At 36.0% G+C, this 15,940-nt stretch overlaps 1 protein-coding gene across 2 annotated transcripts in view; it reads left to right on the top strand.

The window, feature by feature from the left end:
- Window positions 1-306: 306 nt before the first annotated feature.
- The window catches only part of LOC113058329 (calcium-binding protein 8-like), a 52,729-nt gene continuing 37,095 nt past the window's right edge, over window positions 307-15,940 (top strand). Inside the window, exons 1-4 of one of the 2 annotated variants that reach the window (XM_026226107.1) lie at window positions 307-994; window positions 7,159-7,283; window positions 11,974-12,117; window positions 14,967-15,079. In XM_026226107.1, coding sequence (XP_026081892.1) covers window positions 7,166-7,283; window positions 11,974-12,117; window positions 14,967-15,079 — 375 coding nt within the window. In that variant the 5' untranslated portion in view covers window positions 307-994; window positions 7,159-7,165. Of the gene's footprint in view, window positions 995-1,666; window positions 2,247-7,158; window positions 7,284-11,973; window positions 12,118-14,966; window positions 15,080-15,940 lie in introns of those variants that run through there. The other variant, XM_026226105.1, reaches the window with a different exon arrangement.

Here is a 15,940-nt window from a genome sequence, read left to right as displayed (position 1 = left end):
TTCTTCCCCATTCAAGTAAAATATGCGTGAGCCTGAGAAAATAACGCAGGGCACTTCACACAGGGCCTCGCACCCCCCCTTGCAACGGCCTTGGATGGATGGATGGGGGAGGGATTTAATGGATGGATAGATGGGCTAATGAATGGATGGGCGGACCGATGGGAAAATGAATGGTAAAAAATATAGATAGATAGATTTAGGGCTATGTCTGATTGAAAGTCATTGTAGAAGTATTTTAATTGTATGTATAAATAGCAGTCAGGTGGCATGATGGTTTATTCCCTAGAGCCTTCACCTGATCCTGCTGACCTGCGGATGAATGACAGGCGAGCTGTAGGATGGACTGGAGCAGCTGACTGATCACTCGAGCGCTCAGTCTGTGTGTTCAATGGGTTAATTCATGCTCTGGGAGGAATCTATCTGCTTCTTTCTCATAGCAACCTGCCATTTCTTGTTTTGTGACCGTTTATGTCCACCAGCAGCTCGTGGAGAACAATGTCTGTAGGCTGCTGCTGCTTTGACAGCGATGTTTATTGATTGTTTTATGAGGCTCGTGTGTGTGTGTATGTGTGTGTGTGGCAGCCGAACATCTATGAGCAGGATTTTGCGATGTGAATCAATGAGGTCGGGAATTATGAGCTGGAATTCGCTTAAGATCATGGAAGTCCTGAAGAATCCGGGGGCTCATTAGAGCTGATTGGAGTTGGTGGAAAAGTCCAACTGTTTTATTGCTCTCGGCTGGAAGTCGGAAGGTTTTTTTTTTTTTTTTTTTGGATAACAATCGGGATAAGAACCATTGTCCACTGCTATTCGCACCCGATGGCTAAAAATAATAGTGTGTATATTCGCGAATGAGATCTGGAGAATTTCCTCACAATTCGGCGACACACTGTGATCCAGATCTCGGCAGCGGGGTAATCTGGATCCTGTAGCGGCGTCGGCTCGGATCATCTGAGGGATCACTTTCAGAGATCGCCCACCTTCATCACTAAAGGTGAGAGCTTGTGTTTGAGTGTATGACATGAAGGCTTTGATGGGCAGCGTGATTTTATAAACTGCAGCCTGCATTGCTACACTTTCGCACCTGTTGTTTTAATGGCTTTATACTGACTGATCGGGAGGTGCAGCGTGCATGAATTGTGACTTAATCTGTTTACTTGTTTTAAACATCCATTGTTTAAATTATTAAAACATTATAAAACATGGTGATGATATTATTATTAATAATGAACTACATAACTTTAGAATGGCTTTTTAATTTGAATTAGTTATTATTATTATTATTATTATTATTATTGTTAATAGCCTATATTTAATAGTATGATTATTAATATGTTTATTATTATTATTACTATTATTTAATAGTAATAATGATAATTTGCTGTTTACTTTTAAGGAAGTAATTTTATTTTAAAATTATTATTATTACTGCTATGTTTTTTGGATGTCTATGATGATGTTGATAATACTAATAACTTGTCTTTTTATTTATTTTTTAAATGTATTCAAAATGTATTTTATTTTTTTATTGTCGCTGATTTAAAAAAAAATCCCCAAACCCCATATTCACAAAAGCTGTGCAAAACACAATCAACATTATACATAATTCATTTCTGGCACGCAGATGGCATTTTCCGGGCAAATGATTCACCTTAGTCTCATTTGACAAGTCAGGTGGTCCCCAGCCGACACCCCCTTCAGGGAAAAAAGTGATGGACATGCGAATGACTAGAGAACCTGGAAGAGCGTGTGCAGTGAGAGAGCAGGACTAGTAGTGCGGTCTAGTCCGGGGGGCTGGTCAGCAGTGTGTGTGTGTGTGTGTGTGTGTGTGTGTGCTCACAACGGAGCTGCAGAGGCAGGACTACTTATGTCACCAAGCCACAGTTATCATGAGCCCACCGATGAGAGTGACATGACGGGAGATACTGACAGGCTGAAGGGATGAATGAACGCTTGAATGAGTGACTACCTGCTCCAGGCTGCTGAAATTTTAACCACGGGGTTCTGGACACTCTATGCTGCTCGGGGAGAGGATCAGCACTGGGACGTCGTCAGGCTGTGGCTCTGTGGGACAGCCTGCCGTTGTGCTCCGAGTCCGGAGTGTGCTGTCAGATGGAGGTCACCGATCTTGATCTGGATCCGGACCCCAGGGCAGAGGGGTGTGAAGGAGAGGGTCTGTGCGTCCCGAGCAGTCCTGGGACAGAGCCTGTTGTGCTCGAGTATCCTGTAGGGTATGATCCGTACGGGTAAGCAACAGGGATACTGCTGTTGTCCCGGGAGCTTGCTGCTTTAACACGCTGGCATGAAGGAGATATGTTTTAAACTGCTTTTCTTTTGGTATGTGCTCTGATTTTAATGTTAAACATGTCTTTGCTTTAATGATAGTGGATAGATGTCCTGCTTTGATTCTTCTGTTTTGGTACAGTATGTGTGTGTGACCACTGGCTTGATTTTTCTTTGTATTGATTTTAATAACTTAATAAAAGGTATTTATGCTCGGGTCTGTCCATCGAACTGTAGGTTGGCTTTGTAAGAGGTTTAGATTATTTTGACATGATGTGGAATGACATTTTGACTTTGTGAAGCACTGCGCCCTGTGATTTGATTAAAGGATGCAGACTTTTTCTTGTTCATTTCATGTTTTAGACTCTTGTGAACATGGTGATATGAGTGCAGTTTTTTAATGTAATTAATCTATATTTTTTGTCAATTATGGTATTTAAGAAATGCACTTGACGCTTGTATTTTTGACATATTTAATTGCAATTCATCATTTTCTGGGAATCTTAGAATGTGATGTGGCACTGTTGGATTGGAAAGTTTTGCCCTCAGTTGAACACATTATTTAATCCTGCCTCCAGACACTCCATTATCCCTCCTGAACAGAACACTCTGTTTGCAATGGATAATTATCATTACATGTCAAGCAGTGTCCTATAATGTGACATGCTGTACTTCACATAAAACTATTAATAAAACTGTTACTTTAACTATAAAGCTCCTATCTAATTCTGTATAATCATTATAAATGCAAGTTTTATGACCTTGTATTAAATTAGCGACTACATTGAATATTTCTTTTATTCGGTCATTCTTCATGTCAGCACAGGACTATTTAAATGAACTGCAACATTACTTTTACATATATATATCTTATGCTCACCAAGGCTACATTTATTTGATCAAAAATACTGTAAAATTATCAAATATTATTACAATTTAATATCACTGTTTTCTATTTGAAAATAATTTAAAAGCTGAAATCATGCTAATATGCTGATTTACTGCTCAACATTTCTTATTATCTGTTTAAAACAGTTGCTCAATATTTTTGTGGAGCTGTGATACATTATTTAATTATTTTGATGAATAGAAGGTTCAAAATAGCATTTTTTGGAAAGAAATCTTTTGTAACATTATAAATGTTTCGACTGTCACTTTTAATCAGTTTAATGTGTCCTTCTCAGAAATACCTAGTAAATTTCACTAAAATGAAAACATTGAATTGCACATTACTTTTTAAAGAAAGACTGAAATAGTATTTTTGTAAGACATACTGAAGTAATCTTTGCATAACTACAAAAAGAATAATAATAATAATTTCACAGTGTTGCTAAATAAAAATGAGAATTTTTTATTCTATTGACCCCCAACCTTTTGAACAGTAAATTATAATATAATATGAATTATTAAATTAAAATCTAGGTGTCTAAATATATCTAAATGTAATGTATATAAATGCAATTGCAGTCCCTTTGACTTTATGCAGTTGTCGTGACACTTGGCAGATTTTCATGTGAAAAGCATAATAGTGAGATGGCAGATAAATTAGTCACGCTTTCCCCCTGGACACACTCAGATTGTCAGGATTTGCCCCAGGGATTCTGAGTTTTATTATATAATAAAACAATGCATGGACACACGTTTTTGCATAGACAAACTTGTGCTGTTTTTGTTTTTACATGCCAATGTAGAATGTCGTATGTACTACTATGTTTTCATTATTATAAATATTGATTACGGACTCTAAATGCTGTAGCCCAAGTGTTAGATGCTTCTAATCTAAGGCAATTACATCTCTACATTTGATGACTTGACTTGAACTAGAGATATTTTAAGCTACTCTCAGGCCATTAAAGGCTTTGCACATCCCAATCAACTGCCCCATTAAAGCAAACCCCCAGTTTCCACATTTGTCCCAAGTCAGCATCCATATTTTACAAGGCTGTGCCATCCATCATGGGATATGTCCTTCAGCAGACTGCTACTAGAAACTCAAGCTGTATGTGTTTCACTCTTATTTGGTACCTGGCTGTAGCCCAGCATGTACTGATTGTGGGCTCACGTCCCAAAGCTTCGTCTGTGATCTGGGACCTCCTGCCCCTTCATGCTGACTGCTGCTTCAAGTGGCTTTTCTCTCGCTCTCTCGCTCTCTGCTGACAGTGTGGTGCTGGGTGACTACACTCTCTCCATGAGGGCTTTAGGTTTCTTGGCCACCCCACTCACAACTGCTGTTTCGGTTCTTATTTTAATTTTTTTAGACAAGAATTGCATTTATTTAGGCGCTGAACATCTTTACGACCACATCAAATGGGAGACTTTTTAGATGCACACTTCAACTTCACCTCAGCATTAGCCGCTAGTCAAACGAGCACCAAATAAAAGCCACAGGTTATGAGGAGCTTCAGTAGAATAACAGTGAACTGTGGTCAGATGAGATGCTGTCAGGTCTAATGTCAGTAAAAAACTGTTTTCCTGTCCGATCAGCCGTTGTAGCCTACTATGCTCGTAGCATGTGCTCTTCAATGCAAACGCACAAATGCAGCAGCGCACTTTAGCCTGTATCATTTGAAGTTTAATGGAACATGAAGTTTCCAAAAAGGCGATTAAAGCTGCCTCAAAACTGCATGCATGTAAGTTTTTGTTACGAGTCAGATTTAAGAACATGTCTCTAAAATGCAGTGGTACTGGAACTAAACTAACACCATCCAACACACTTGTCATGGTCAACCCAGCTACTGTGATGTCTGCTAATCAAAGAATACACAGTAAACATATTGTCATGATGAAACAGGAAACATCCACCCACAATCCTATTAGTTATAAAGGAGAGTCCACTGACCCTGCTTTCTAGATATCATTTATTATCAGCATCAGATATAGAAAAACCCATATCAACATGTACTGTGAAAGTGAAGTTTAAATCTAAGGCTAAACAATTTGACATTGTTGAAAGCTTGATTTATATTTATTTTTGTATATATTTTAATAACAGCTAGAGCATGGTTGGCGGCTGTCATATGGGCCATGAGCCAGGAACTACAGTGAAGCCTACAGTGGGTTTGGTTGTGGGAGTACTTTGTATGCACAGAATCCATCTTGATCTGTGAAACGATGAGCCTGCTGGATGGAGTGCTGTGCATTATGAGTGGACTTCTGACACTCAAGCCCGTTTTCTCAAAGCTCATGTTTTCGAAAGGCTCTAACTTCATGCTAATCAACACAGAGCCCAATTACAGAGAGAAACTCCGTCGCACATCTCTATCTGACACCATTGTATTAAAATGATTCCCATAGCTTTAACTGTGCTGAACAATTAATAAAGAATTTTAATAAAGAACCATGACATCTGAGAAATGAGAGATTTTCATATAAGGAGCAACTCGAGCTTGAATTTTATTTTTGTGTTGACTTCTTGACTCTGCATACACCTGTTTAGTAAAATTACTGTTACTTTGGGAATGCAGAATTATTTTGTTTATATTTCTTGTAGGATTAATATACTATCTATTATTAGCTTTTTTATTCAGATATTTTGGTTGCACTTCATTTAATGGTGTCCTTGTTACAGTGCAGTTATGCAGTACTGAGTAATATTTATTAACAATATGTACTTTTTTATAGGGTTGGTGTTTGGTTTAGGGTTAGTTGCTTGTAATTATGCATAATTCTCTGTTATTACTGTAGTAAGTAGATGTAACATTTAACGAGGACACTAAAACAAAGTGTTACCAGTTTTCAGTTCATAATGAACACATAAAAACACACACACACACACACACACACACACACACACACAAACACACATCTTATTGGCTATATGCTACCATTCGAAAATTTGGGATCAGTAAAATTCATTTTTTATGATAAAAGCTTTTATTCTCATATTTTAATTACTTTAAGCAAGGACACATTCATTTGCTCAAATATGACAATAAAGACATCTACGATGTTACAAAATATTTTTCTATTTCAAACAAATGTTCTTTTCACAGATTCCACCAAAATATTAAGTAGCATATTTAGCATTGATAAAAGTAAGTGTTTTCTGATCACCAAATATTACATATTGCATATTAGAATGATTTCTGATGGATCATATGACACTGAAGACCAGAGTAATGCTGCTGGAAATTCAGCTTTTAATCACAGGAAAAAAATGACATTTTATTGTTACATACGTAATAATATTTCACAGCATTACTGTTTTTACTGTATGACAATGGTGACCATAAGAGTCATATACACACTTAACAAAAATATTACCATCCCCAAACTTTTGAACAACAGTGTTTATAACATTTATTTTGTATATATCTGCATTATATTGTCCATCATTCCCCCTAGTTTCTCGTTATTGGTATCAGCAATTATAAAACCCATATTAGTAGGCCACTGTCTCGTATATGAGAAAATGCAGCTGTTAAAGGTGAAAACCGCAGTTGTCTGCAGGATTTTAATGGCACTATAATAAACACCTGTAAACAATAAAAATAACTGTGCTCTCATAGACACTGGAGACTCCACCCATATGTTCACTAACACAATGGTTCAGAGAGCCAGTGAACAGTTTCAGCTTTAATACTTATTACATTAGTTTTAAACCTCATATGCACTGAAACAGCCTCCCTATTCTTTTACAACAAGATTTTCACTAAATAATGCAGCAGCACATTGGAAGTACAGTGATATTTGCTGAGCAAAGTGATGCTGGATGAGCCCTCCGTGGAGACAGTAATGGTCATTTTCATATAATCAACTTAAGCGTGCTCTATCATAGTGTAATGTTGATTTGCAGCAATGTTTGATTTGCGTAAACCATTGTCGTGTCTTTTGGTCTGGTTGGTTGAGCTTGTTCTTCTGCTGTCTCTCTCTCAGGGAGAAGATGCCGTTCCACCATGTGACGGCAGGATTGCTGTACAAGGGGAACTTTTTGAGTCGCTCACTCTCTGAACACAGCAACAGCGAACAGCTCGCCAACATCTCAGTCGAGGAACTAGACGGTGAGCCACGACCTACAGACAAAAACACACTACACAATACTTGACTGCATTCTTATTGAAAGTCAAACCTTGAACCACTTTTTCCTTATAAGGGTGACTTAATATTTAAATAGGTTATTCAGTGAATGTTATGGAGGTTATTCACTTCATAATTATTTACATTAAAGGAATAGTTCATTCAGAAATGAATGAATTTCATTGTGTCTTTATGTACTACTTTTAAATTACATTTGGTGTTATGTATTCTATGGAATTACATTTGTTTCAATAATAATGAACAAAACTTTATAAAACTGAACGGAACTTTTTCAGAAACTATCATTCAAAGATTCGTTTTCGCTAATTGTGGATTCTGAATTCATTGCCACAGATTTCGCTTTCGTGGGTGGCGTCTGTACTTCCTTGTCAGAGAGCACCTGTCCATCAAAAGCTCACTATCCAATCAGAGTAGATCACTGTTAAGCCCGCCCCCACGAGAGGTTTGTGTCAAAACACCAAACGAAAAACTGCAAAACGTAAGCGAAATCTGTGGCAATGAATTCAGAATCCACAATTAGCGAAAACGAATATTTGAAAAACATTAACAAAGAATGAAACATATTTGAAGAGCCTGTTAAATTTGTGAGACTGAGTTCATTTTTTTTTCATTTTCACAGTATTTTTCTTCTTTTGTGATGGCATATTTTTGATAGTTTCTGAAAAAGTTACGTTCAGTTTTATAAAGTTTCGTTAATTATTATTGAAACAAATGTAATTCCATAGAATACATGTATTATTTTATAAAGATGAGGTACTGTTGTTAAAGTCAAAAATATATTGTATTATATTATATTATATTATATTATATTATATTAGTCATTAATAAAAAAGCATATATTCTTAAATGAAGCTATTAGAGTTTGTCAGTTAAATTAGATACAGTTCTACTGTACTGTGGGTCAAATGACTGAATAATGGCAGATATATTGATCCTATTACTGATATAAACCAAATATTTCTGCACACCCAAAACAACATTAATTTAGCTAATCAAATTAGTTAAAGAAGTCAGCGTGAAGGTGAGAGACTAACATTTTTGAAGGACATTAAGCAAAAAAAAAGAGAAAGAAAAACCCACAAAAAAAACAGCTCAAATATTATATTATATTATTATAAATGTGTTTAAGGGATAATACATTGTGTCAGCTAGTTTTGATTTATGTACTCATGTATATTCATTTCTGAGTGAGAATGAATTACCAATCCCTTAAGAATTATATATTTTTTGTACTAATAACTTTTTAATGAAGGCTATTACTAAGCATCACCCTGAAGTGTTTTTGGTTTTCGCATGTAAATCAGGCATTAAATCATAAATCAAAAAAATGTATAAAAATGACGATAAAAGCTGTGCATGTCCCCTTCAACACTCTTCATCATGATTCGGTGCATGTGAGGTAAAGCACTAATCAATTAACACTGCCTTTGTCAGCAGAAAGGATGAAGAGAAATGCATCGAACCCTTGAGGCCTGAAAATAAATGTTTAAGTGACATATTAACCCCAAAGGGCATCTGCAGATATACAGAGCTGCTACAGGTCATTGCCTTTGTTGGTTTTGCTCTGAAACAGTCCAAACTGTGAAGTGCAGCTGCTGGAGTCCTGCTGATGTTGTATTGATCGTATCAGAAGGGCTCAGCAAATACTCTGTAGCGTCTTCATCACAGAGAGACTCTTGCGTAAGAGAAACAGTGGGACTCTGGAGTCCGTGACGATTTATAAAATGCAAGTTAACGGCTACTGTCACTTTCAAAGTAAAAATAAATAAATCATATCAGGCAACACAAATTAATACCTGACTCCTAAAGTATATTGAGGTTTTACAAAACAAAATAATCAGTCTGTGCAAGAAACTGATGTTATTTAAACCATTACCTGTAATCCATCACCTCAGGAAGCCTGATTCTTTTCTGTGAACTTGTTATTTGAGACAGTTTGTTTCAATGAACTGATTCAAATAAACGATTCACCAGTTTTTCATAACCTATTCTCCACTTTGTTTACTTAATCACGCAATGACGTAATTATATTACTAAAGCACCCAAAAATGATGTGAAACTTGGATGTTTTACATGCTTAAAGCATATACATAGTGAATAAACTTGTTTTGATCTGCTCACCTTTTTACATAAGCAATGATAAACTATAAAAAAAAAATGTTTTTTCTCCCTTCATTCAAGTGCTCAGTTCATGCCTGTGCAAATCAGCATCTCATCCATCTTGGGTCTGAGTCAGAGACGTTTCCTCAGTTCAGTGCATTGCTGGAATAACTAGAGAGATGAATGAGTTTGCCGTTTGATTGAGTAACTTATAGATCTGCGCTGCTCGAGCCGTGAACTGTTTCAGACCGTTCAGTCCGAGATGGTGACTTGATTCAAAAGAATGATTCGTTTGTGAACTGGACATCATTCCAGACTGTTTGCTTGACACTATGGATGAAGGAGGTAAATGAATAGGAAATTTTCATTTTTGGGTGAACTGTCCCTTTAAGAGGAACAATATGCTTACAAACTGCTGAATAATAATTTGCCTTGAATGTAAATGTTCAAAATAGGCCAATCTACTTTCAGAAGATAACTGTGCAGTTGTAAAAGTCTCTGGCCATGTGAAGAGCACTTTTTGAGAAAGACATTTCTGTTAAATACTGCCATTTATTCTCATGGCGTCTTCAGGTATTAGATCTGAAAACTGATTATTGATCTGCCATTTTTGTCTCTAAAATGAACAGCATTTGTCAGACGAATAGCCAGAATTGAGAGGACACAATGTTTCTGAAGGTTGTTTTCAAACAGGCTTTACATCTGCGACAGGCTCCTCATGCATATATTCATGAGTGTGCCTCTACGTACAAAAACAAATCTAATGCTTTACTGTGCAAACACTTTGCCGCACTCCGAAAATCTTCTTGCATGTGTGTTTCTTGTGGAATAACAATTATCAGCCTCCTTTTCCTAAGACAGATAGTCTTTGGCTCTGAAACATAACTGTCAGTGTAAATGTACAAAACTGTTGATATAAAAGCCATTTGTTTAGCTGTAATTGTGACAGTATATGTAAAACATGTTATGGTTGATAAATATATTTAGAGGGGTGTTTTTATGTCCTCCTGACAAAGCTTATTGTTACTTACAGTACTTACTTTGCCCAGTCATGGAAAACCTGTACATTTAGGCAATTTAAATAAGTACAATTCTAAAAATCTGTATATTTTTGTATAGTCGTGCTCTGCTCTAAAACATAAAAAAATAAATCTTTCTTGAGAAGATTTTCAAAATTTTTTCGGCTGTTTTTCATCTTATTGGAGACTTTTCTACTCTTGATAGTGATCTAAATCTAAGGTTTAAGGATTGCTATAATTTAGTTGTTTTTATATATTATATATTTATATTATATATTATATATTATAATATTTATTTTTAGTTCATTTTTTAAAAATTCTGAACAGAATTTTATTCATTTTATTTTTATAACTTCGTATTATCTCATCAAATGTATAAATGAATAAATGACCCTGGTAAAGAATTGGTACCTGAAATTAAAATGAAAAAATCTGCCCCATAATTCTCTATACATTTTGTTAAAAAATTAATTAGTCTAAAAATTACTGGAAATATCATGGGACAATTATGGGAATTCAGTTTTTGGAACCCTAATTTGGTGTTTAAATCAATGGCTTACAAAAATATTATTATTATGATAGAAAAATAACAGTAGCTCTGTCCAGGATATGTCAAAAAAGAAAAGGCAAATTAATTCTTATTCATTTTTCAGTTAATGGCAAATATATATATATATATATATATATATATATATATATAAGAAAGAATATAAGAATATTATTATATAATATTATCATATATTGTTTTTAAAATTGCTTTTTCTCTTTAAAAATGTGCCATTGAATATTTGACCCTGACAAAAGCATAATGTTGTGATAATGTGTCATCTTAAAGGGATAGTTCACCTTCAGTTGCTGCTCCCCGTTGACCCACCAAAAAAACACTATGCAAGTCAATGGGGACCAGCAACTGAAGGTGAACTATCCCTTTAAGTCTTGATTTAGATGGATAAGAATAGTACAGCATGTTGTCAAAGCTTATGTTTCCTGTGTGTTAATTCCCAGGTTGCTTGACTTTAAATGGCTTTATGCACAGGCAAAATTACCCAATGTACTGCTGTGTGCTCGAGCATGCAGCACAACCGTTGTGCTCTTCAGAGATGTGACACTCACGCTCTATTTTAAAACACCAATCCTTTGCTGCCACAAGTTTTCTCCTCACAGAAGAACCATTTATAAAATATGCATAGGATGGAGCCAACTCCTCGTCTCCACTGTTTGAGATATATATATGCATTTCAGAGGCAGAGTCCTCCCCTGTAGAGCAGGTATCAAAAGAAAAAGCCTGGCCTTAAGTTGTGTTTTTGTGGCTGGTTAAAATTCAGATACTTAGTACTGTTAAACTAGTAGTAAAATTAACAGTAAATGAAGAATCTGACAAGCATTTTGAGAAATGAAACAGTGCAGCAGTGTGTGTTGCGCTGCCAAGCAGAGAAGGTGCCAAATTTATTGCAATCATTGCTCGGTGGAGGATGACCGGTGAGATGTCTTCTGATGGGATGGTGTTGAGTCGCACACTTGTTTGTCTTGGCAGAGATCCGGGAGGCATTCAGGGTCCTGGATCGGGATGGCAATGGGTTCATCTCCAAGCAGGAGCTTGGCATGGCCATGCGCTCACTAGGGTACATGCCCAGTGAAGTGGAGCTGGCAATCATCATGCAGAGATTGGACATGGATGGTGAGTGCCTCGACTCACCAACACACACATTTGCATTCCTGTCATTGTTGGGAATTGTCATTGATGCCTATTGGTTTTATACAGCAGTAATGATATTTTCTATCCTCCAACCTTGTATCTCAAGGATAATATTTAGCATGCATGTTCTAACACGCTTTAATGCTCAAGAAACATTTCTTATTGTTATCACAACAGTTGCGCTGCTTCATGATTTTGTGAAAACCATGATATCATTTAAGCATTTCCTTGATGAATAGAAAGTTCAAAAGAACAGCATTTGTTTTTAAATAGGAACATCTGTAACATTGTAAATGTCTTTTACTGTCAGTTTTGATGAATTTAAGCGTCCTTACTGAATAAATGTATTCATTACTTTATGAAGAACTTTACCAATCCCCAAATGTTTTCAGTTGTAATTATAATTAGGAATACTTTAAAAACACATTTCATTTATTTAATTTTTTTGAGTTGGACATTTTTGAGTTTTGATGTGATCTGATTGTAACTCAAATTCATAATGATTCAGCTATATGAAAGTCTGTTGTTTACAGACACTGCTGGTTTTTATTCAGTTTCATCTCTTCTAAGCCAGCAGAACTAATCTACAGGCTTTCGGGCCTGACATATTTTGCAGTGAATCTGTAGAGAAGACTCTCTTTTTCTGTGTGAGGAGTTTAAGTGGAAATGAATTAATAAAGCAGTAATATTTTCCTGCTTCATTAGCATATGGTCATAAAACAGTAACAGGACATTACCTTTGATTTCAGACTGTTCACTTTAATTTAGGGGCCCCACATTAATTGTTTAATAAAATTTTCATCACATTTTAAGATTTTTTATTTTTTTTGTCTTCCAAGGAGGTATTATACAAACATTCCTTTTGTGCTCAAACAGACTCATACTGGTATGGAACAACTTGAATGTGATTAATTATTAAATATTTTTTTAAGAACAAACAATTTCTGAAAGAGAAGGTTTTGGCCTTCTTTACTATTCAAACGGCTGCTTATGAAGTTTATTAGATAGTGTGATGGACTGTCATTTAAAATTAAATAATTAAAACCAAAAATTAGAATGGCTCTAATCGATCTTCATCACTTTCAGCACATCTGTACATCATCTCTGGCCATAGTCACCTGGAGTGAGCCGAACTGGCAAACAACAGATGAATGTGGCCAGCAGATGTAATCCGATGTGTAGCAGTGCTTGATGATTCACATCAATGTTCAGATGAAGTTTGTCCCATCTTCAGGAGCGCTACACTGTCTGAGGAAGCCAATACGTAGTTTTCCAAGCACAGGTCACACTCATTCAAGCACTTTTTGAAAGCAAAACACAATATGTTTGTTCATTTTTATACTGATTGCTCAGAACAGCTGATGTGTTAGTGTGTTTAGCTGTGATGTGTGTTATCGGTACTCTCTTAGAGGTGAAGTGAGTGTGTTTCAGTGTTAAATTACTTCATAATATGCCAGTGTGGCTCTGTTAATGACATGTTAATTTCAGACCAATGATTGAGTCTTCCTGTTCGGCCAACACTATCTCATCACCAATTCGCCAAGTCATATGACCTTACTCATACGATTTTGGATGATTTCTGTGAGGGGTAGGTTTAGGGGTGGTATTTTGGACAAATTCCTAAAATTTACCACCTTGATTTTTATGAGCTCATTCGAATTAGCCATCTAGGCAAGGCAAGGAAATTTTATTTATATAGCACATTTCGTACACAATGGTAATTCAAAGTGCTTTACATAAAAGAAAGTAAAATAATCATGAAGAAAAATAATAACAAAAATAAAAACAAGCAATTGTAAAACTTTGGAAATGATAAAAAAATTGACTTATTTAAAATGAATTTAAAACAGTTAAATTGAAAATGATTTTACATAAAATACAGTGCAATCGGTTCGGACATCGCACAGTGCTCATTCAATAAATGCACAGCTAAACAGATGTTTTGAGTTTAAACAGAGTTTTGAGTCTAGATTTACAAAAATGATACATTGCGAATTACTGTGAGATCAGGTTTCAATGAACAGCGCAAGCTCGGCAAGGGAGGTGTTTGGCATTCGTTTTTGTAAATAATGAATACTGATGCTTGTTAAATCAATGATATCACAGATAAGATGATCATGTGTACTCTTTTTCACGTACATGTCCTGGCTGGGATTTCTAGATTGCCTAAAATATCTCTTTTGGCTTTGTTTTCCTATTGTCTTCATGCTTGCTTAAGTTATAATTGTATAGTAGTTTGGCCAAAAGGGATGTAACGATTAACTGCGAGCCAATTAAAAATCGATTTACGTGATGATTCAAATCGGTTGACATACAAAACAAATCACGATTCAGTTAGGGGTAGGAGGTAGGAGTTTATATTTATGTATGTTTGAGGGGGGAACTTACTATCTTTAGAAAAGCTTAGATGGTATTTTTTATTTTCATCTTGCCTCTGTATAATCCATATTAAAGTTCATAAGTGCAGTGCTGCTTTGTTTACAGCAGAAACCAAGGAAACGCTGTAAGTGCCACCTGCTGGCAGAGAGTGAATCTGCATCTCATTCAGCTCATGCAGATTCATGCAGATAATTTGAATGTATAGTTTCACAAAACTGAAGTCAAGCCATTCTGTTTTTGGGCAAAATTTCGAAATTATACAATCTTATTTAGATTAAAAACTCAAGCTCATGTTGCATGTATGCAGCATCTTTGTTTGCATTTTGTCCAAGCAATAATAAAAAGGACACATTTATCTCATTTTGTAAAAAAAAAAAAACTGTGATGCCCTCAATTTTAAATATAGCTTTTGGGATTTGCGAGTGGGATTCTGACTTTAATTTGTTTTTCAGGTGATGGACAGGTGGACTTTGATGAGTTCATGACGATACTCGGACCGAAGCTCCTGTCCTCTGAAACACGGGAAGGTTTCCTTGGAAACACAATCGACAGCATATTCTGGCAGGTAAGATGCATTGAAGGATAATTTTTAATATTATATAAGCCTTTTTATTGGTATGATGCTTGTTTTTCTGAATAACAGGAATGAAAGGCATGGTTGAGGGTCTGAACGGTGGTGCATGTCTGGATAATGTTACATTAGTGACATTTGTGTGTTGATTGTGGTTTTCTGGAATGTAATTCAGCTGATTTGATCTGGGTGATAGCAGTGTTTGGCTTTGCTATGCTCTGGCTGAGCGGAGAGGATCCCTGTGGGTTTAGTTTAGTCTCAGGACTGTGATGGAGTGCTGTGTAATGTTATTGGAGAAGATGAAGCAGAGCCCATGCTAGCCCCGCTTGGCTGAGACAGGTGCTTATGACCCCGTCGGAGGGACCGTCCCGGAGGAGTTTGACAACTCAGTGTTTACAGAGGATAGATTGCTCACTCCTAGAATGATTAGGGAGATATGTCATAGACATTAACCCTGACTTTTTATTAAATGTCTGTGTAAAGTAACTTGAAAGGCACCTTTTGGTTGTATTTTACCAAAACATTAAGTAGTCACAAACACCACCATAACAGCAACTGGATCTGCATTGTGAAATTATTTAATATTACACTATTGCTGATTTATGTAGCTTATTAGAATCATTGAAATGATTGCATATCCTATGATTTATTTATTTATTTTAATGTTTTTAAGAATGTTAACATTTTAATGCTGAAGATAGCAATGCGCTGAAACGTTTGCTGGTGTCCATTCTGTTTTTAACTCACATGCACTTTGCACTTTTTTGCACGATGCAAATTGAAAAATAAATAATTTTTGTAGACTTTCAGTCTTGAGTGGATCAGTGTGCGGTTAGCCATTCCTCCTGTTCATTC

Source organism: Carassius auratus, chromosome 40, assembly GCF_003368295.1.
Source record: "Carassius auratus strain Wakin chromosome 40, ASM336829v1, whole genome shotgun sequence".
Taxonomy (NCBI): Eukaryota; Metazoa; Chordata; class Actinopteri; order Cypriniformes; family Cyprinidae; genus Carassius; species Carassius auratus.
The sequence above is the reverse complement of the archived record's forward strand: the minus strand, read 5'-3'. Positions and strand labels throughout refer to the sequence as shown.